This window comes from Eufriesea mexicana, unplaced genomic scaffold (genome assembly GCF_001483705.2).
Source record: "Eufriesea mexicana isolate 0111107269 unplaced genomic scaffold, ASM148370v2 scaffold474474812, whole genome shotgun sequence".
Taxonomy (NCBI): Eukaryota; Metazoa; Arthropoda; class Insecta; order Hymenoptera; family Apidae; genus Eufriesea; species Eufriesea mexicana.
The window spans coordinates 211,974-234,138 of NW_016907966.1; the positions used below are offsets into that span (position 1 = coordinate 211,974).

A 22,165-nucleotide genomic window follows, 5' to 3' on the forward strand; every position below is an offset into this window, starting at 1 on the left:
CCCCTTGAATTCGAAGATACTCTTTATTTAATTTTTTATATAAACTTAGGAATTATATGACAACAATTTTTTTATAAATATAATTCTACTTCTATACTAATGATATCGGAATATTTTTGTTAAAATGGCATCAATTTTAAATTTCTTTTGAAGTAACATAAACGATAATTAGGGTATGTGCACAACTTCTCGTATATTAAACTCCATTTTTAAATAGATACAAAAATGTATTTCTATAACATAAAATAAGTGAAAATAATGAAGGAAAGTAATTGTATTTTTTATTAAAATATGTTGCTTTATTAATAGTACTAAAATAATATGAAAAATATAATTTAACAAAAAATTTCAATTTTGTTAACATTTTCGACAAAATAGAATCTGCCTCGAAAATTCAATTTTGTTAACATTTTAAATAACCAAATATTATTTGATTAAAAAATTTTGTATCAGGTATTGTTTTTGGTGGCAGTTGAATTTTTCAGATAACTTCTTGAAGTTTCCAATGTGTATAAAATAAATGATGACATCCCATTAAGAGTAGACATAGCTTAAATAACAGTCTAAATACTTTATTTCTCTAAAATAACATACAATAATAATATTTTTAAACGAAAATTATGAAACAATAAAGTAATTAAATAAAATGAAAAAACAACATAGAGTAATATAATTTTATAGCATAATTTATTTATTAAAAACAAATTAAGATTACAATTAGTTATGTATAGATGAGACAATGTTTTACATTCACATATACATATAAACATATTTCATATTATGATGTTTTACATAACAGTATAAAGTTTGTTTTTATAATTATGATGGAAGACCTGACATAACTCAGTCAAACAATGAAATTGTAATGAACTTAAGAACTTTATTATATGAATGCACTTATTTTGGTCCCATATTAGGGAGAACCAAAAGTAATTGATGGAATGCATATTAACATATTATGTATTATTATTTAAAATTCACATTTCCATAAAAAAATGTTTGTGAAATTTATCCTGATTATATGTTTAAAAATGTACAAATAATGTTCTATCTGTTTTTGTACAATAAAAATTTTTTGTAAATTTAGCTTCATCTAAAATGAATTACATTTAATTTTATTGGAGTAAATAAATTAAATTTTGTAAACTTAATTTTTAATGGAAGAGATGTTACCCAAATACGTATAATTTAACATAATTAAACTTTCTGAAAAGTTCATTTCAGTTGAAAAATAAATATTTCTGATATTGTAATAATGATGCCGTGTTATCATTGTACATTAATACATAGTTATACAAACCAAGAATAATAATGTTATATAAAAATAAATATTGAGAATATTTTAGTATTAAGTATTTTACTAATGCATGTATATGAGAGTGCATATGTTCCTGAGAAACACTAAGTTTTATAATTACAATTCGTCCTTTGCATCAAGATCTATATCACTAAGATCAATTTCTTCTTCCTGTGGAAGTTCGGCATCTTTGCCATCCCATGGTTTAGTTTCAAGAATTTTAGGTAACTGAGCTCCTTTTAAAGGAGCTGTACCGCCTCGACCATAACTTAAATCTCGTAAAAATTCATTTATACCATCATATGAGAAACTACCCTTTAATAAAGAATATTTCATTTTCTTTGTATTTACAGCTGCTAATGCTGGATAACCAAATCCGCCGATTTCTAATGCTTCTTCAATATAAGGTTGAGCACCAGCTTCAGCCCAAACCCAACTGTTAAAAAATATTTACATATATATTTTTACAATTTAAAATATGAATTTATTCATTCCTTTATTAAATAGTAAGTAGGAATAGTACATACCCCCACATTTTTTGTTTATATTGTTCTCCAAGGTTATTTAAAATTTTTAAATATTCATTTCTACAATCTGATTGACAATCTAAAATGTGTGGTATAACAGACACAACACACAATGGTTTGTCTTCGCACACTTCTCTTAAACTCTTTTCATTTGTAATTTGAACTACTTCTGGTGCTGGAACATTTTCTGCCAGTTTCTCTAATGCCCAATTTACTATGTGACTACTTGTACGACCACCATCATATTCTTGCACAGAATTGAAAGATTTTTTACCCGGTGCAAAGTATTTGATGGTAGGATATCCTTCTATTTCATACTGGCTAGCCTAATATAATATTCAAATTTCATTTTATACATAGTAACTTAAAAACACAAATAAATCATAATCTTAAATTAGATTACTTTTAAAAAAAACTTACTTACTTTAATTCTATTTACAGTAGCATCAATGGCTCCCAATTTCACTTTACCTTTAAGTTCTGTTGCTGCAGATGCCCAAATAGGAGCTAAATTTTTACAGTGACCACACCATGGTGCATAAAATTCAACTAACCACATATCTTCTGAATTCATTACTATTTTATCAAAGTTATCATCTGTTAATTCAATTACATCCTTGAAATCTTTAGACTATAGTAACAAATGTTTTTAATTATTAATGGTTCATTCTGTTCTTAGTTTTTATATATTATTATATTTACCTTGGAATCTCCACCACTTCTTTTGCCTCCTAAAGCCCTATGTGCCTTTTGACTAGCTGCATTTAAAGCAGCATCAACAATTCCTGCGGCAGTTCTTGGTCCATTATAATTTTCAGGTTTATTATCAACACCAAAGATTTTAATTGTTGGAAAACCTTGTATTCCATATCTTGATCCAAGAGATTTATGTTCATCTGCATTTAGTGCACCCACTTTTACAATACCCTGTAAAAGATTATATTAAAATCTTTTAATAATATTAAACAAAAATAAACAACATTTTAAATACAAAACTGAAAATTACTTTTAAGGCTGTTGCAGCTTTGTCATATTCAGGTATTAATTGTTGACAATGTCCACACCACGGTGCAAAAAATTCTACAATCCACACATTATCACTATTTATTACTAATCTGTCAAAATTGTTTGGTTTAAGATCTATAACATCTGAGTTTGAGGGGTACAAACAATGAGCTCCAGTAATTAGCAGCAAAATACCTAAGTAAAGTAAATATAAAATAATGTTAAATTGCAGGCAAAGAATGTAAAAGAAATTGTTAAAATGTTTATAAAATCAAATAGAAGTAAATACTCAGTAAAAAAATAAGAAAACATAACGATATACATCTACCGGTAAGATTTAACAGTAATAAATCGTGAGATATACTACATATATTAACTTATAAAACTCACCTAAAAATTCTTGCATTTTGTTTAACAAAATAATGATGAGTTTATAATTTTTAAAAAATCATTTACCAATAAATCTTTCAAATATAATGTTGAAATAAATACAACCTTTTCTTCTAAAATTCAATCGTTCCGTTTCCCCACTCTTTATAACCAGATATAACTTTTCGTGGATCGTCCTGATTGGTTGCTTATAATCAAAAAGTACACGCTATAAAGGAAATAACCGTAAAAAAGATTTCCATTTCAAGATCATTCGTTTTAACAAGAATTGCTTTGTCTCATAAACTAAAAAATTATTCTACGTTAAATGTTATAATAACATTGTTACAAGTTTATCATAACATAAAATAATACAAAAGAGTTTAAATGTATATAGGTGACTGTTTTAGATAGATATATGAAGGACGAATTGTTCATATTTACTGAATTTGATTGATTTTTATATTGTAGCAATTATGAAATGTATTGTTTTAATTTCATATAAGAAGATATACATGTAATTAATAGTCATAATATTTTCACAATATTGTGAATATAATACCTTCGTAAAATAGTAGTAAAATTGATTGACATAAACTAAATTCAGTTATTTGGTTTACAATTATATTAATATTTTATTTAATTCAATACATATTAAAACTATATTACTAGTTTTTGTTCTAGGATTCTTTATTAAATACTTTTATATAATCTAGAATATATCTACTTCTATTTTAAAACATTATTACCTGTAATGTAAATAATTTTATTTTTCATATAGGGACAAGACGTATTTGATTCAGTAATTTAATTCTTTGTTAATTAATTAAGGAAACTCTTTATAATTTCAAAAAATTTTAAGCTGTTATATTTTAAAATAGACATGTAGTTTTGAATTAGAATTTTACACTACATAACAGTGCATATAAATAGATATTTATGAAAATCAATGTGAAAGTAATTAAATAACTAATTTATTATTATACATCGCATACATAGTTGGCGCCATGATTTAACATGTTGCAAATGACCGTGAGTTGTTATCACTAGAATATAGGGTCTTATATAAGATATTTTTAACATTGTAAACTTTTATAGAGTTTAACAATATGATATTTTGATTATACAAGGTGATGATAATTGTACAAATTTCAAGAATTTATTCAAAGATGTCAGAAAGTCAATATAAAAGTGTTACACATTGTTTATTTGATATGGATGGCTTATTGCTTAGTAAGTGAATTGTTTGTTCGATATTTTATGAAGTGATATATTATTTGTATAGAATTAACTAATATAGAAATTCAACTAAAAATAATCTGTATTTAATATAACAATTAGAAATGAATGTCTTACATTGTATTACTTTACGAAATTAACATCTGCTATAGATAAGTAAATATTTATATGAATATAATAATTTTATTTTGTCTATGCACGTGTAGTAATGACTAAAGTTTCAATGCCAATTATTAAGAAATATGAGGACTATATATTAAAATACGTCTGTATGAACGGATTCTATTATCAATGAAAGGGTTAAAATAGCACTTATGCGTGAGTTTGTATGTTTTACTTTTAATTTTTGGGAAGTTAGAATTTTGTACATACATACCTGCAGACATGTATAAAAATTTGTGTTTAAAATTATTTATTTATTATAATTTTGAAACTAATTACAACACAATTTTTACAAATTAATATTGAAATTATGAATTATAGTTGAAATTAGTGAATTAAGTAAATTTTATACAGTACATCAATTATTTAAGTATCTCATATCAAAATCTTAATAGATACAGAACTACTTTATTCAAAAGCTTTCAATCGTATTACAAATCGCTATGGAAAAGAATTTACATGGGAGCATAAAACAAAAATTATGGGTTTTAAAACATCAAACATTGCAAAAGTTGTGGTTGAAATGTTATCTTTACCAATAACAGCAGAAGAATTTGAGAATGAGTCAGTTAAAATATATCAAGAATTATTTCCATCTGCAAACTTAATGCCAGGTAATTTGTATAAATTCTAAATACCATACTTAAACAATTATAGTAGTAAAGAAACTTTGATTTAAATAAATCATAACTTGAAATAGGTGCTGAACGATTATTAAGGCACTTAAAACAAAATAATATACCAATAGCATTAGCTACAAGTTCAAATAAACAAAATTTTGAATTAAAAACTCAAAAATGGACAAATATATTTGATTTATTTGATCATAAAGTTCTTGGTGGTTCTGATCCTGAAGTTATTAATGGTAAACCAGCACCTGATATTTTTTTGATTGCTGCAAAGCGATTTTTTGATAATCCTGATCCTTCAAAGGTTTGTTAAAATGTATATTTCTGATTTTTCTAGGTTTAGTTTACAATTATTGATAAATTAAATATATTTTTAGTGCCTTGTATTTGAGGATGCACCAAATGGTGTAAAAGCTGCACTTAATGCTGGAATGCAAGTTGTTATGGTTCCAGATCCAATGTTACCGAAACATTATATTCAAAATCCAACATTGATATTAAATAGTCTTGAAGAATTTCAACCTGAATTGTTTGGTTTGCCACCATATAGCACATAAGTATATAGTTTAAATATATATTAGTTTTCTTAAAATGAGTAATAATAGAAATTTAAAAAAGAAGAGATGATAGTTTAATATTATAACATTATAATAGTTAAATAATAGTAGAATATTGATGAGAATAAAGAAAAACAAAGGGTAATAAACTATATATTTTTAATAAAAAATGTTATAAGTTACAAATTTATCCTAACAAATTATTTATTTTTAATATAAATACATGAAAATAAGTTATTGTTAAGTATTCATTTTTATGCATAAAATCTAAAATTTAAACTTTAAATAAAATATATGTGAAATTGTTATATAGAATTATTTTAAACTATACTCTATATAATTGTAATGGTCTTAAGGTAAACATTAATAATGTAATTATAGAGTGTATATTATAAATTTTTATACAATAATTTCATGTAAATAACAAACATCGAAAAATTATAATCATTAGAAATTATTTTACTTTTATTAATATTATATGAATTTATTTATAAGTAATAAGTACAAATAAAAAATGATAAGTTATTTTATATTAGTATATTAATGTTTCATGCTTTTTATTTGTATCAAAAAATAAAAAATATTTAAAGAGATAGTTATATTACAAGTTTTTTTAATGATTGGAATTTTATATAAATGCAAAAATGACATTGAAATATGGAAAGTATAGAAGCATATGTGATAAAATATTATAAAAACTAATCTATGTTTTATCTCAAATTGTGTTCACTGGAATAAAAAGATTAGAATTGTTACATGTTAACAGTAATAAATATTTGTTATTTTATGTTATTATTGTAACAAATTAATAACATCTTTTTTTTAATATACTTACTATTTCATCATCTGATCCATCTGATATCTCTAAAGTACCTGTATCTAAATTTGATATATTATTATATATTTGCTCATCAATATTCAAAAAGATTGTATCCAAACATACAATTGAAAATGCATTTCGTCTTAATAATTTTTCTACTGCTTCTTTTAATGAATCATATGCATCTCTCATTCCTTGTGGATATTGAGATAACAAATCTAAAAATAAATTCATTTACAATTAGTCATTCATCATTCTTTAAAAATTTTATTTTAAAAAAAAGAAAAAAGTAAATACTTGCTTTTATATTTTGATTGACTCACATCAAAAAGGTAGAGATAAAAACATATTTGATTATAAAGTTTTGTATCTGTAAACTTTAAATAATATTTTACATTTTAATATATTTAAAATATTTGGTAGCAATAATAAACTTTTTCACTTACAACTCTATGTAAATTGCCATCTTTACATTTCCTACAAGTTGGATGTACTTCATAAAATCCTAATGGCAGTGTTTGAGTTTGATCACTACATACCGGACTTTCACATTCTAACCATCCGTCATAATAGTCGCTAACTGCTTCTCGTACAGTAAGTATTATTGTATTTTGTATTGTATTAATATATGTCCATGGCTGAATTTTGCAGTCTGGATTTGAACAAGCAGCAAGTGACAACTGACTTCCAGTAAGCTGGAAATTTTTTAACATGTAATAAATGAACAAATAAATACATAAGAAAAACTGATTCCTATAATTACTTACTGTTTCAGTTACAACATTTTTAAGTATAATTTCTGATCGACATTTTTCGTCTCTACAATTAAATTTCAAAGGCAGACAATACCTAAATCTATCTTCACTCATTAATAATGGTATATCATTGTATTCTTCATGTATCATTCTCTTAGATTTATAAATATTTTCCAAACCTATTCAAATATAAGTTATTGATAATACATACTTAGTAATGTATATAGAATTCTATAATTAACAGCGATTAAAATTTTACCAAGATATTTAGCTAACAAAACGTCATCAATTCCTTCAATCGGTTCACAAATTCGTAAAACAATTGGAAAAATTTGACTCAATAAATAATAATTAACATCTATTTTTAAAGAATCGCTCCTTTTATATTCATCAATATGATATGCTCTTTCAGTTGCAGATTTTTCTGTTCCATCCTACATGTACAAAAATGTCTATATATTTAATAATATTTATAAACATAATATATAAATATTAAGGGTTGGTAAAACTGACAAATACGAACGTTACATATAATATAGGGAACCGTGTCTCCAGCTTTCCACATTCTACCGCCTTCTTTGTTTAATCTTAAAGCTACTTGTACATGAGGTTGTTTAGTATCTGGATATTCATTTGGATTTTTTGATAATTGTTTTGTAATAACCAAAGAAGATAAGGAAACTAGATTTTCTCGAACATTTTGTGCAATATCATGTAGTATAGCAAAAATTTGTACTATTCGATCATCACCTGACTGATCAGAAAGAAGTTGATCCAAAATTTTTCTAAAAATAAACATTGTTATAATTATTACTATTTATGATTATAGATTCTAAGTAGAATAGAATCTACTTATGTTCTATTTACTTTCCAATATCACAAGCTAATTGGCACCAATCTCTTCTCACAATGTCAAGGCCTTTATGTTCTTGTGTCAATTCTATTTGCCCATTAGGTAATTTTGTCATTACAACTGCTGCATATTTTTTCTTCTGTAGAAGCAATAAATAACGAAAAACACCATCGATATCCAATTCCACACGTTTATATAATTTATTAACTTCTTGTTTAATCTATAAATAATTTTTATTATTGTCATTTCTCTGACATAAAATAAATAAAAAAATTATTAGTAATATTTACCTTTCTACCAACACAAAAAACTTCCTCGTAATCTAATAAATTCGTATTTATCATTATAGAATCCGTGTCGCCATATATAACTTCATAATTCAATTTTTCAACAAGACTCTTTGTATGTTGTAAAATTTCTCGACCTTTTGCTATAACAATATTTAATACTTTATACATATATTTAAAAATAATTTCTATTTATGCTTTATTTTGCCTTACCTGTAACCAAGGCGGCAAGTCCTTTAGCATAAAATCTACAATGAGTTGCACCCAAACAACCATACATAGAATTTGCTGTAAGTTTTAAAGCCAGCTGTCTAACATTATATTGCATCTTCAATTCAGGTGAAATATTTGCTCCTTTCATCAATTTTTTTACTTCTATTCTACTTTCAACTAATTTGCGAATTTCTGTTGGAATTATTCCAAATTCTAAATTTGGCTCTGGAACTGACAAATCCTGTATACACAAATTTATAAATCAAATAATGTACTTATTAGTTTATTTTATTATACTTATTTTATTGGTCAATTTATGATAACAAATAAATACCCCACAATCAGCATATGCAGCCCCAGGCACAGTAGTAAAACATAAATTATATTCTTGAATTATACTAGGATATAAAGAATTAAAATCCATTAATAATATAAGTTTATCATAAAATCCTTTTTTTGGTTCAAGAACCAAACCACCAGCATAAGCTGCTTTTTTTCTAGTAGTGTTTTCTATATATAAGATAATATTAATACAAGTGAATAAATTTGGAATGAATATTACAAATCAAGAATATGTCAAAATATTGCAAAGTCATAATCATACATATGTTTAAAAAATGTACTATCACCTTCATTATTTTTTCCTTTCTTCACTATACGTTTATCAGGTGTTATGTAATGTTTCAAATGAAATGCATGCAATAATAAATATTCATTTCTTTCTGCACGTCCTGCTGTTAGCGTTCTCGATATAACATTTCCTGGATAAATAAGATAAATATATATTAATAAGAAAGTTTATATTACTTGAAATATAAATATAATCTTACCAGCAATACAAGTAATTTGTAAAGCAAGTGGAAGGACATTGAGATCAAAAACAATTGACAAAATATATAGTGCCTCTGTTAATGTTATTTTAATTAAATTATCTAGTTTGTTTGATGTATTATAAAATGATGTACATTCACCAGGTTTTATTTCTTTGCATTCATTTTCTTTTTTCTTCAATACCTGTTAAAAAAATTATGATCTCTCTCTTTTGTTATATAAAATTATACAAATAATTAGTTAATATTTACCGCTACACAAAGAGATTGCAAATCGTAACTTCTGACTTTAAGATTTAATTCTTTAGCTGAAACTTGTATATCACAGATAGGTCTACCAGCAAATACTTGATTTAAATTTATTTTTCCCTAAAATATATTTTTTTATTTCTTTAGTTACAATGCTGTACCTCTAAATATATATACATTTCTTACCCTTATTAGAGGAGGTACTGAACGTCTTAACCTTCCAAGTCTACTCCAATTTGAAACTTTTAAAGTAATCATTCTATGCATTAAAATATCAAATTGAAAGCTACAATCATAGCCAATCAATAAATCTGGATCAACAGAATTTATGATTTCTAATAATTTTTCGAGCAAATCTGTTTCTGTTTCAAATTTGATTGCTTCTGTATATGAAATGTTTGAAAGCATTTCTCGTGCTTGTCTTGGCCAACATGTATCACGTGGATGTGTGATTACTATGTAAAAGAATATGAGAATATATTAAATATTGAAAATACAAAGTTGATATATCAATTTTAATAAATTAACATACAACAAATATGGCGTTGAAATGGTGGCCTTGGTGGATCTCTATCAATGTGATATTTATGATGTATAAGTATTGCAACCATAACTATTTCATTTTGTTGTAATTTAAAATTTAAAGATGTTCGTACATTTAGTGTTGCTAGTACTAATGGTGGTAATGTTTGAGACTCAGAAACAACAGATATATTTTCCATCTTCATACAATTTACCTATTTAAGTATGTAATATATTAATAATTACTTATAATTATTAATACATACTAATAATAAACTCGAATAATAAACGAAACTGTTATACCTTTATTTTGCACCAACTGGTTTGTATACCAGTAGGAAGGGGACATTTAATATCTAGCCAACATGGTCCTTTAATATTTCTTTCAATTAGAAGTAACTCTAAAGAATTTACTGTTGTTCCAAAGACACGTTCTATTGATGGCCCAGAATAATCAGGAGGTACAGCTGGATAATGTGCAGAATATCTTACTTCCAAATACTCAGATGAGGCTGGAGTACCTTCTTGTTCAAAAGCATAATACTTCGTAACTTTACTACTACGAAATTCTTTTATTCCTAATTTGTTCGCAAATTGATTAAATTCTTTATAAACATTTTCTATTGTATTTAATTGTTCTTCGCCATTTTCTTTAGAAGATGTTTTTATCTAAAATTTGCATTATTATAATTACATTATTAAAATAAAAGAAAAATTGTTAATAATTCTTATTAATAATAAATAATATATTGAAACTTAAAATATATTTGTATAAAATACATACAAATACTCTAGGAAGAAGATAAATTCTTCTTGGAATATTTTTTACTGTTAAACAGCAAGAACAGTATTCTTTTATAGAGGGAACAAAAACTTTTCCAAATAAATATACAACTCCAGGTTGTTTATATGGATCTTCATATGCATCCCACCAGTAAAATCTAAATACTTCTTCTTTGTTTGCATTAGTTACAAGTGGTAAAGGTAGTTCTGTAGTATCAATAGGTAGTACAATATTTGATTTTTGTGTTTTAAATTCAACATCTAATACTTTATTCAAATTTTCTAGATCAAAATTTTCATCCCCAATATCTTTATTTTTCATCTGAATACTTAATTTGTTGTTTCCATTTTCCTTATTAATAGGTGATAATTTTTTGCTAGGATCAGTACTGTTATTTTCAAAGTCTGTGCAGAACTGTAATAAATGCAATATAGCTTAAATTTTATTTTCAAAATATTATTGAGTGAAGAAACTTACATCTCCAATAAACTGACTAAGATCTTCACTTTCTGTTTCAATTATTTGACTATTACTTGTTTCTTTAATATCTTGTTTCAATTGTATACTCAATATTGTATTTCTTGAAGTATCAGTGTCTTCATTATCTATTATTATTTGACTATTATTTTGATCTGAAGTAATATTTTCTAATTGACAAATTAATTCTTCTTGTTTATGGATATTTACTTTCTTTGGTTTGTCAAACATTATTACATTATTATCATGATATTGCATTTTTTCAGATTCTGAAATTGACTGTGATCCAATTTCTGCATGAGTATTTCTAAAATTATAATTTATTATAAAAGTAATACCAGATATATTAAAATACAAATATTAAATATATAATAAAATAAATTACGTTTCATTTATTCTGGATGAGGTACAAAATTTATTTTTAACAGTTCTTGATTTTGATATTTCTAGGCTATCATCTTTCTTTAATTCAGACATTAAATCTCCCAAAATATTATCATCATTCAATTCAGCATCAATTTGCTTTTTAGAAGGCATATTCATTATTAAGTTTTGAATACTTCCCTTCTTTTTAATATTATCTCTTTTATTTTTTCTAGGACCCATGTTTTTATCTTTTCTTGCTTTTTGTATACTTTTATCATCCAAATCATCATCAAAAATTTCTCGACCATCTTCAATATAACCACTTTCTCCTTTTGTAACAAATAATTATTTTATATCTTTTTATTTTTAACGAAAATAAAAGGTTAATTTGTTATATATATAATTACAATGATATTTTTTAAAATCTATTAATTAGTTACCATCATTAATAATCCAATCATCATTTTGTCTTTCTATCACAGTTTTAGTATATTCTTTTTCATCGACTTCTTCATAAACATTTTCCAATGTATTAATTTCATATTTATGTTTACTACCTTTTAATTGTTTTAATTTTTCTAATGCTGACAGACGTCCAGTTTTATCAAGTTTTTGGCGTTTAGTTCTACCTACTAAATGTACAAGTAATAAAATTCAATATTTATAATTTTGTTTTATAGCTTCAAATTTTATATAAAATTTTATTGAAAATTTTTAATTTTAATATTTATAAAAATATTCTACAATAATGAATTAATTATATTTAACAAACATTTGTAAATAAAACAAGGTATTTAAACTTGATTAGTGATTAAATAAAAAAGGAATGAAATATTAACAAAATTAAATATTGTTAAATAAGTATATAATTTTTTAGAGAATACTTTAAAAATGTAAGTTATAATAGAAAATTTATGACTAAAGATACTTACATTGCGTGTTACTCATATTTTTCTAAAATTAATTCTTAAATTAAATTATAAAATATTATAATTAATGTTTGAAAAAAATAAAATAGAAGGAATTTGCGTAAGAAGAAAAATGAAAACACTTGACTGAAGTTTTAATGGCAGAAATATTTAGTAATTTCAACGGGAGTTTTAGTAAAATCGATACATTTCTAGTTATCGATTATTCTCGATTGGTACATTGTAGTAAATTTCTACATAACATACATTACCAACTTCGTGTAAAGAGTTTGGTTCAACGATTAAAAAATCGCAGAAAGGTAATGAATCAAATTTTAATTTAAGTGTTTTCCATACACGTAATAATCTATTATAATATAATTAATTAATAGATAATTCATAACATACATTTAATTTAATTTTATTATTGTTACACAAGGTATAAATTGTACATTTTTTTAGGTCGTCATTATATTCTCTTACTATACTGTACTCTACCTTAAAATGATAAAACACATGTAATTTATTATTCTTTATTATTAATTTATTATTGTTTATGTTATTATATATTGTATTTGTTAATATTTATCAGGCTATTTTATTTGTTACTAATTAATAAATATAATTAAATAAGATAAAAAAGTAAGGTTACATTTTATTTTTAATTTAATTCTATCATATTTATATCGTTTATACTTTTAAATAATATTTCAAAAACAATAAAATAAAATATATAATATAGTGAAAAATACAAGAATTCTGCATTTTATTTTTAATTATTTTAGTTATAATGTCAAAAACATATAGTCCCACTGTTTTTAATGGAGAAGCTGACAATTTTTATGACCCAAATTTTACTTTGGACATTAACAAAAGGATGCGTGTTCCCAAGAGTATTCGAGTAAGTGGAGATTACACAGATGAAGAAATAGGTAATACAAATGGTTCTCGATGGAATGAAATTACAGGAGAAAAATTTGAAATGCATGTCCCAGACAGAATCTTAGTTGTTGGTAAATATATAATTTTTTAACATTCGTGCATCAATTTTTATATAACAAAGTTATTTTTTTTATATAAAACATAGTTTATAAAATTACTAATTATAAATAAATGAAACAAAACACTAAACACTAAATATAAATGAATATAGGACATGAACAACACATTGGAACAAGAGCACCACCAAGAGAAATTACATTAGAAAATGCTGTTTTACCACCTGAACCAGGCATAGTTAGGGTACAGGTAAATATTTTAAGTTTTCAAGTGCACTAAAATATGTACTTAAAAAAAATTATACTTGAATTTAATTTTATTGAATAATGCCTTATATTATATAATTAATAGTAATATTATATAAGGTTTAACATGTTCTTATATTAGAGATAGATGTATAGTTATTTAAGGAGTGATAAGTATTTAAATTTTTTTATTATATTGGTAGACTCCGCCAAGGGTTTTGACACTGGATAACCATTATTTTCCAACAGTTGATGAAGAAGAATCAAATTCATATTTAACTGAAACTAAGGATTTTTCTTCCCAATCATGTGGACAATATTCTGCAGAAGCACAAATAGTTAGGCATGCTAAGTAATAACTTATTTCCTAATCTATATAAAGCTATTTATACTGGATAGGCCAATAGCTTTGATTACTTAAATTATGTGTTATTATTAAAAGTATGGAAATATGAAAAGTCATATGATATAGATATTATGATACAAAAACATGCATATTATCTATAATATGTTAGTACCAATATTTTCCTTCTTTGGGTGAAGAATTTTCATAGGTTTTTAAAATCACCTTTATTTCTTTTTAACATTTTTTATTAAATAAGGAAGTTTAAACAATTTCAATCTATAATACAAGCTTAATTGACATAAAATAAAAGAGTAAAACAAATGTCATATTATAATATAAAATAATAATACTGTATATTATTATGCTTCAATTAAATTATATAGTATATTTGAAATGGCATTCATTTGCAATAACGTAATATTACAATCGTCAAATTACTGAATAGCAGATAAGATAAACAAAGTTATTGGTCCATCTCATGTGTGATCTTTCCTAAAAAGCAATCTTTTTTCTAGAGAACATACACCTTCATATAGCGCGCTTAATGTTTCTCTTCCACCTAGTGAAGAGATACAACATTTACGTCGACAGGTAGGGAAATTAAATCGTCGAGTTATGGCTATTGAGCTTGAAATGTTGCAACGTCAACAAAGAGAAAAAATTGTATATGCGTTAACATTAACGTACTTAATCCTTAAAGCTTTTTCATGGTTAAGAAGAAACTGAGTTTGTGTTAAGAAAATATAAAAGATTTGCATCTTGTGTGAAAAATGGTGCTGTTATTCCATATAAGTACGAGATGTTTTATAAGAGTCTGCCTTGCTCCAAGAAAAAATTTATAACCAAAGACTCTATTCTGAGTATATGAAATTACAAAATATTCTAATTAGATGTATCGTATATATTCAAGACTAAATTGCTTTCAATATTTGCATGAAAATATTATAATTAAAGTTTTAAATATCTAACTTATAAAACCTGACATTTGTTATACTTATATATTTCTTATTGTTTAAAATGAATTAAAACTCTACCTTACTTAATAGATATAAGAATTGAATGTATACGATACTAATTTTTTTAAAATAATCGAATTTAAACATTTAAGTATGTTTGTAAAAAGTACATTGCATTATCAAATAAGCAGAACATGAATTTTTTTATATTTATGTTAGTGATCTATTAAATAATCCATTTTACACAAATGTAATTGTTTAATAATAATAAACTGAAAACAGAAATATTAGACATAAATGCAGTATATGATAGATAATTATAAATTTATAAGATTAAGTAAACTAGTGTTATGAAATTCTAGGTATTGAAATTGAAATTAAATTTGATTTCTTTTTCTTCATTTACTTTTTTAAATTATGCGTAACTAAAATTATTATATTAAAGTAACGCAATAACAAAATTATTAAAATTGACTATTATGAATATTTAGAGTAATTCTAATTTTGAAAAGTTTTTGGTGGCCATAATATTCATTGTACATTTATGTATCACAAATAATATGTTAAGAAATATTGTATATATTAAGAGAAACAAATAATGAATATACAATATTTCTCATTTATTATTATTATTAATTTAATAATCATTTTTCTGTGTTATACATAAACAATAAATAAGATTGCATCAATAATTTGTCGATTTTATTTAATAATAACAATTTAGTACATAGTAATGAAATAATTGAATATATGCAATGAATAGATTGTGTACAAAATTACCTCTATGAATTTAGATATGCAGAACATAAATGAAGTTATTAAGCAATAAATGTAGAAACAAAGATTTATTATTTACTACTTTTTCATTAGAAAATGTTTTGTTTCTATTTTTATATCTTATAATATTTATGTCTTGTTCACTACATCATTGGTTATTAAAAATAGATTATTAGATACTAAGCTCAATTATAATCATACACTGTTATGCTTAACTTAACATGTACAATATTAAATTTTACGTTTGAACATAAATTGTTAAATATAACTTAAATTAAATTTGTTAATAAATCAGGCAATTTTTTGTTGATTTTATTAGGAATTTCATTTTATTATTTGTATAATTAAGATTGTCGTGATTATATTTTTATTCAAATAGATTAAGGATTTATTATTTTTGTACTAGATATAACAAAATAGAAATTAAATTTCTATATCATTTCTATTACATCAATAAATTAAATATAATAATATAATTATTATAGAAATTAATAAATTTATTCTAATCTATGTATCAGTTTTCAAATTATAATATAGTAACATATATTACACTGTAAAAATTAACACTACATTACACAATGTGTATAAACTATATCCGTTAAACAGGACCATTCTCAACATTGATTCTCTAGCTCTAATCATTGAAGAAGCTAGTAAATATTAATATAGACAAGATATTTATATTATGATACAAGAAAAAATATCAATACTAAATAATAATAAATCTAAAAGCTACATATAATGATATTATAAAGAAATATTTTTTATTCAATTTATAGTCCAATCTTACTATACTGTAGGAAAACACGTTTAACAAAATAATCATATAGGGACCTTATCGTTGCGAATGTTAGACAATCTGTTAATACATACGAGAGGTCAGTGCACGTCACGAAGTTATTATTCGGAGTTGAGAATTTTGTGCAAATTTACCTGTCTTGAAGTGTAACAAAAAAGGATTCCTGAGACTCTCTCGCGGTAAGACATTCCGGGAAAATACGCGGAGGTCTCAGGTTTTGCGAATTTCAAAGTTGAAGACTTCTCCTCAGAAAGAAGTGTCCGCGTACTTAAGTGGTATAACGCTGTTGTATGTAATTGTGGTATTGCGTTTGAAAACTTCATTTTATTAAGGCACAGCCGTCTATTTGGCGTCTGTGAAGGGCAGACAAAGTGTGTGACAGGTTATGTCAACTGGATTGGCAGGTGCTGTTTCAAATCAGGTCAGTGTGTTGACTTGCTACCACACTGCTATACTGCAGATACCTTTCACTGAAGACAGCCATTCTAAATTTTGTATATTTTTCCATGCAACGGAATGCAGCGGATGAAAGGACAAACCAACAGTCAAGGTGAGACTTCGTGTTCTCATACAATTTCCTAAATATTTTCTTTGGTAATGCAATTTCTAAGAAAACATGAACTGTTCACTATAAAAATTGCTACATGAGTTCGTAAATTTTTTATCTACTAAAATATAATTACTTTAAATTTATACTTATTATGTGCAATTCTACAAATGTATTTTAAAGTCATGGTAAGTTGATGTATGTATTTTTTTAACTAACACAAAATGTTATCTATATTTTTAGCGGATCTCTATATAGGTATACATACATAGTGCATTAACCTATCTGTAGCTTTAGTATATTTCGAATATGTTGCGTTTTAAAAAGAATTATTTTTCATTATTTGTTAAATAAATAAAAATTTGCATTTTCTTATATGTTACAGTTAATATTAAATATTTAAAGAAATTATGGAAATCAATATGTTCATATATCGACGACGTCATACAATAAGTAAAATTATTAAAAATATTACATAATTTAATTAAAAATTGAAATTAAAAATTATTTATGCATAATTACTAAATTGATAAAGGAATGAAAGGGTGTAAATTAATCGTAAAATCAAATAAAATTAAATAAAAATTAAGCATAATTATATGTATTTTTAAAAATTATTACTATATATTGTTCATAACAACTATTTAATAATACTTTCTATAAAGTAAGAGTAAATTAAGAATATATAACTTTTGAATTACATTAAAATTATAAAATTATAAAAATATTTTATTTTAATACATTATTTGATTAATAATATTTAATTATTAGATGTAAATAGTCTTATTAACTACATATTAACATAGTTTATTTGAATTAAATATTATTTTTTAAATTATATTGTTTGAAAATTAATTTAGATTATTTTACAATAGTGAATTTGATCCATATATTAATAAGATAATATTTTATGTTAATAGTGAGCAATGGTCCTAAAGAACACCAGCAACAACAACAGACAGAACATGCTGGTGGAGAAGATACTGGATTTGATTCATGGAGAGGAGGCAACAGTACACATCATTCTAGTTATCCAATTGGAACTGGTGACCCATATAGTCCTTACTATACAGGTACTTCATTCCCTTATCAAGCATTTGGTGCTGGGGATGGTACTTGGTCAAATGGAACAGATCCTGTTGCATTTCTTTCTGGGTATGGAGGTCAAATAGGTCACGATGCATATGGCATGGATGGAATGTTTTCTGCTAGCGCAGGAGGTGGTTTTAGTACATTTGGTCAGCCTGCTTTTAATTATTTTCATGGAAATGGTGATTTTAGTGCATGGGGCACTCCAAGAAAAACACGTTATGAAGATTATTATCAGGCTCCACGTGGAAATGAAAATTACCCAACACCTAGTAATGCAGAAATTAAGACTATTGAACAAAGTGTGCAAGGCTTATCACTAGGGAGTGGAGAAGTTCCACGTCAAGATCAACAAACTTTATCTAATCAACCAATAAAACCAGAAACAAAGGAACCTAGAAAAATAACATGGGCCAGTGTTGCAAGTCAACCTGCAAAGCCAGTTCCTCCACTTTCATCTTCTCAAGGAATGAAAAAAAAGGCTGGAATGCCACCACCACCTATTGTGCCAGGAAAGCATAATATGGATATTGGAACATGGGGTGAAGGTAAATCTTCTGCACCTCCACCGACAGCACCACCACCACCACAACTACAACCTCCTGTTCCACCACCTCCACCATTGGCTCAAAGACAAAGACCTCCTCCTCCTCCACCATGTTGGAATAGACAACCTACAACACCTCCATCACCTCCACAATCGCAGATTCACATGCCTCCACAACAACATCATCAACATCAACAACAACAACAGCAGCAGCAGCAACAACAACAACAACAACAGCAGCAGCAACAACAACAGCAGCAGCAGCAACAGCAGCAGCAGCAACTACAGCCACAGCAACAACAAATTACACAATCACAATCACACCCTGTTTTAGATGAGCTAAAAGTGAAAAATGATTATAACCCTGTAGAATTTGATGAAACTGCTCCTGGAGCTAGGTTTTTTGTAATCAAATCTTATTCTGAAGATGATATTCATAGATCCATTAAATATGAAATTTGGTGTAGTACTGAACATGGTAATAAAAGATTGGATCAAGCATATAAAGAAGCCAGCCGTGAGGGTGCTCCTTTATACTTGTTCTTTTCTGTCAATGGATCTGGCCACTTTTGTGGTATGGCACAAATGGTGTCACCTGTTGATTATAAGAGCAACAGCTCTGTATGGTCTCAAGATAAATGGAAAGGCCAATTTCGTGTACGTTGGATTTATGTCAAAGATGTTCCTAATGTGCAACTTCGTCACATTAGACTAGAGAACAATGAGAATAAACCAGTGACTAATTCAAGGGATGCACAAGAAGTCCCTCATGCAAAAGGCGTGACAGTGCTACGTATATTACATACTTATCGGCATTCAACTAGTATTTTTGATGACTTTGGACATTATGAGCGTAAACAAGCAGAAGAAGATCAACGTAAAGCCCCATCAAATGTAATTCAACATCATCATTCTTCCAATCATAGAAATAGAGGACATTCAGATTTGTCAAGGGATCATCATCCTCATCAATCGCATTTACATCATCAACGTAAAGTAAGCAATAATATTACGATATAATAAATTAAAGAAAATTAAAAACTAATTGAGATAAAATTCATTCCAATTGATAATATATTTGTCATTTATTATAGGACCGGGATGGTGGTCGTAGTAGAGGCAGAGGAGGTTCACGCCAGTAGCGGTGGATACAACAAGAATATAATACTGTTCATAATAGTAATCATCGTAAAGAAAGCACGCTACGACTAATTATCGTCTTACTACTTACCTTTGCTTTCTTGGATACACAAAAGGCTTCTAATTCCTGTGACAAAACTGTCATCATTGAGACTATTTTCTTCTGTTAAATAATCAACTTGTATGATAATTAGCGTCGCGTCGACATCATAAATATTATCTAATCATAACTACTATGAAGAGGAACATATTCAATTTCAAGGGATATTGGGTAACCTTGCTGACAATTGTAAGCATATAGTGTGGTGTTGCGTGCTATTCATCGAAAGGTGTTTCTTAAACGTACAAATTAAAAATGAAAGAAAAAAAAAATATGGAACAGAAGAAAAAACTGTAATATGTGGACTAACCCTTGTAAAATGCTTAAACTTTTGTTGATAATGAAAAAAATCTATGCGAGAACAATATTGTAAGCAAGTGTCATTTAAATCAATTACCATTTTAAACTTTGATGGACATATAACCTGGTGCCTGTGGCTGAAAGGACTCACCTTTCTTTGTTATAAAGGTGCAAGGGCTTATTACGACGTTTTAAGTTTATGTGTAACAATTATGCTTGATCATTGGATAATAATAGAAATTATTGTCAACTGATTATTTTATGCATATTCTATATCTATTGCAAATTATATATATATATATATTTATATATACATATATATAATATATATATGTGTATATATTATTATTATATTATTATATTATATTATATTATATTATATTATATTATTCATGGACTGCAAAAATGATCTAAAATATTATACGACAAAAAAAATAATATTAGTTACTCTATAGTAACATATATGATGATTATTATTATACTATTTGATGAAAATTTCATGAGATATGATTTTTATTGTTAAAATTAACTGTTATTTTATTTTAATGTTTGATACATTTCCTGTCACAATTTCATTATTTTATAAATTCAAATTGTTTTTACTGAAATAGAAACTTTGTGTTTTCATATAATTGAAAAAAGAATATGTATAATTTTTCATGCCCATTAAGAAAAAAATCCTTTAGCAGTAATATCACTAAATTTAAACAATTTTTCACAAATTATATGTAGAAAATTGAAAATTAATATAACAAAAACTGCTTAACTAATGTGAATTTAGTAAACTAAAATATATGAAATATAGATTTTATCTTAGATTTGATTACTTTGTTGGTAATTATATATACACATTTACATATAATTATATATAGGAATTAATTTGTAGAAAATTGTAAAACATGCAGTTAAACAATGAAATTTTATTTTTTAAGTTTTATAAAAATGAAATTAAATTTCATTGCAAATTAGACGTATTTTATCAAATGATTAGATTCTATATGAAATAATCATGAAATAATAAACTGAGATCTTGATTTTGTTTGAAAAAATTGTACAAAATTAATTAATGAATTAAATATAGTGTAGTTTGGTGCAGATTTTTTAATCAAGGTATGCATATTATGATAATTACTTTTGCATACAAATTAATACATAACAAGAGAGAGAATCTGAATAAAATGCAGCAAAAATCTCTTTTCTTGTTTCTATATTATGAACATTTTAGAAACAAGCGCATTTTATTAAAGTAATATACCAATGTTACAAATTTGTAGTTAATATTTTTAAATTACTTTATTTTATTTATGGTTTAAAATGCAATATATTATTCAGGACATGGACATATTGTAATGTCCAAGTAAATTAGGAACAATATATAAACTCTATTAAATTTCTATATTTGAATTATACAATGCTTAAAAGGTTTGTTAAAAAATTTACTAATTATTTTATGAGAAACTATTATTATTGA

General features: G+C 25.4%; 5 protein-coding genes across 8 annotated transcripts; 3 read left to right on the forward strand and 2 right to left on the reverse strand.

The window, feature by feature from the left end:
- Nucleotides 1–1,266: 1,266 nt before the first annotated feature.
- On the reverse strand, nt 1,267–3,380 carry CaBP1 (Protein disulfide-isomerase A6 homolog CaBP1). The gene is made up of 6 exons (XM_017902401.1): nt 3,220–3,380; nt 2,831–3,024; nt 2,527–2,751; nt 2,249–2,455; nt 1,825–2,150; nt 1,267–1,733 (listed from the first exon to the last, which is right to left on the reverse strand). Exons 1-6 carry the CDS (start codon nt 3,233–3,235, stop codon nt 1,415–1,417), a joined length of 1,287 nt encoding a protein of 428 aa, XP_017757890.1. The 5' UTR covers nt 3,236–3,380; the 3' UTR covers nt 1,267–1,414.
- An 830-nt stretch (nt 3,381–4,210) lies between these two features.
- LOC108549184 (pseudouridine-5'-phosphatase) lies at nt 4,211–5,803 on the forward strand. 3 transcript variants are annotated; one of them, XM_017902464.1, is made up of 5 exons: nt 4,211–4,230; nt 4,329–4,431; nt 4,995–5,213; nt 5,300–5,532; nt 5,606–5,803. In XM_017902464.1, exons 1-5 carry the CDS (start codon nt 4,216–4,218, stop codon nt 5,783–5,785), a joined length of 750 nt encoding a protein of 249 aa, XP_017757953.1. In that variant the 5' UTR covers nt 4,211–4,215; the 3' UTR covers nt 5,786–5,803. The 3 variants fall into 3 exon arrangements, with proteins under 3 accessions (XP_017757953.1, XP_017757961.1, XP_017757969.1); XM_017902472.1 differs by lacking the exon at nt 4,211–4,230 and adding an exon at nt 4,644–4,755 and having other exon boundaries at nt 4,374–4,431; XM_017902480.1 differs by lacking the exon at nt 4,211–4,230 and adding an exon at nt 4,644–4,755 and having other exon boundaries at nt 4,374–4,431; nt 5,001–5,213.
- A 697-nt stretch (nt 5,804–6,500) lies between these two features.
- DNApol-alpha180 (DNA polymerase alpha catalytic subunit) lies at nt 6,501–12,889 on the reverse strand. Its single transcript, XM_017901869.1, has 22 exons — nt 12,874–12,889; nt 12,382–12,573; nt 11,961–12,270; nt 11,576–11,882; nt 11,099–11,512; nt 10,618–10,983; nt 10,325–10,529; nt 9,979–10,247; nt 9,796–9,912; nt 9,544–9,727; nt 9,343–9,474; nt 9,048–9,223; nt 8,714–8,954; nt 8,504–8,643; nt 8,228–8,433; nt 7,884–8,145; nt 7,620–7,794; nt 7,373–7,539; nt 7,052–7,300; nt 6,907–6,982; nt 6,617–6,823; nt 6,501–6,514 (listed from the first exon to the last, which is right to left on the reverse strand). The coding sequence occupies exons 1-22, from the start codon at nt 12,887–12,889 to the stop codon at nt 6,501–6,503; spliced, it is 4,425 nt and encodes a 1,474-aa protein (XP_017757358.1).
- Nucleotides 12,890–13,112: 223 nt separating this feature from the next.
- Tango11 (transport and golgi organization 11) lies at nt 13,113–15,262 on the forward strand. Of its 2 annotated transcripts, none has more exons than XM_017902588.1 (5): nt 13,113–13,169; nt 13,726–13,862; nt 14,003–14,097; nt 14,297–14,445; nt 14,955–15,262. In XM_017902588.1, the coding sequence occupies exons 2-5, from the start codon at nt 13,727–13,729 to the stop codon at nt 15,163–15,165; spliced, it is 591 nt and encodes a 196-aa protein (XP_017758077.1). In that variant the 5' UTR covers nt 13,113–13,169; nt 13,726; the 3' UTR covers nt 15,166–15,262. The 2 variants fall into 2 exon arrangements, with proteins under 2 accessions (XP_017758077.1, XP_017758067.1); XM_017902578.1 differs by having other exon boundaries at nt 13,127–13,169; nt 13,635–13,862.
- A 1,786-nt stretch (nt 15,263–17,048) lies between these two features.
- Ythdf (YTH domain-containing family protein) lies at nt 17,049–20,748 on the forward strand. Its single transcript, XM_017902265.1, has 4 exons — nt 17,049–17,392; nt 17,494–17,521; nt 18,439–20,150; nt 20,249–20,748. The coding sequence occupies exons 1-4, from the start codon at nt 17,357–17,359 to the stop codon at nt 20,294–20,296; spliced, it is 1,824 nt and encodes a 607-aa protein (XP_017757754.1). The 5' UTR covers nt 17,049–17,356; the 3' UTR covers nt 20,297–20,748.
- Nucleotides 20,749–22,165: the final 1,417 nt, after the last annotated feature.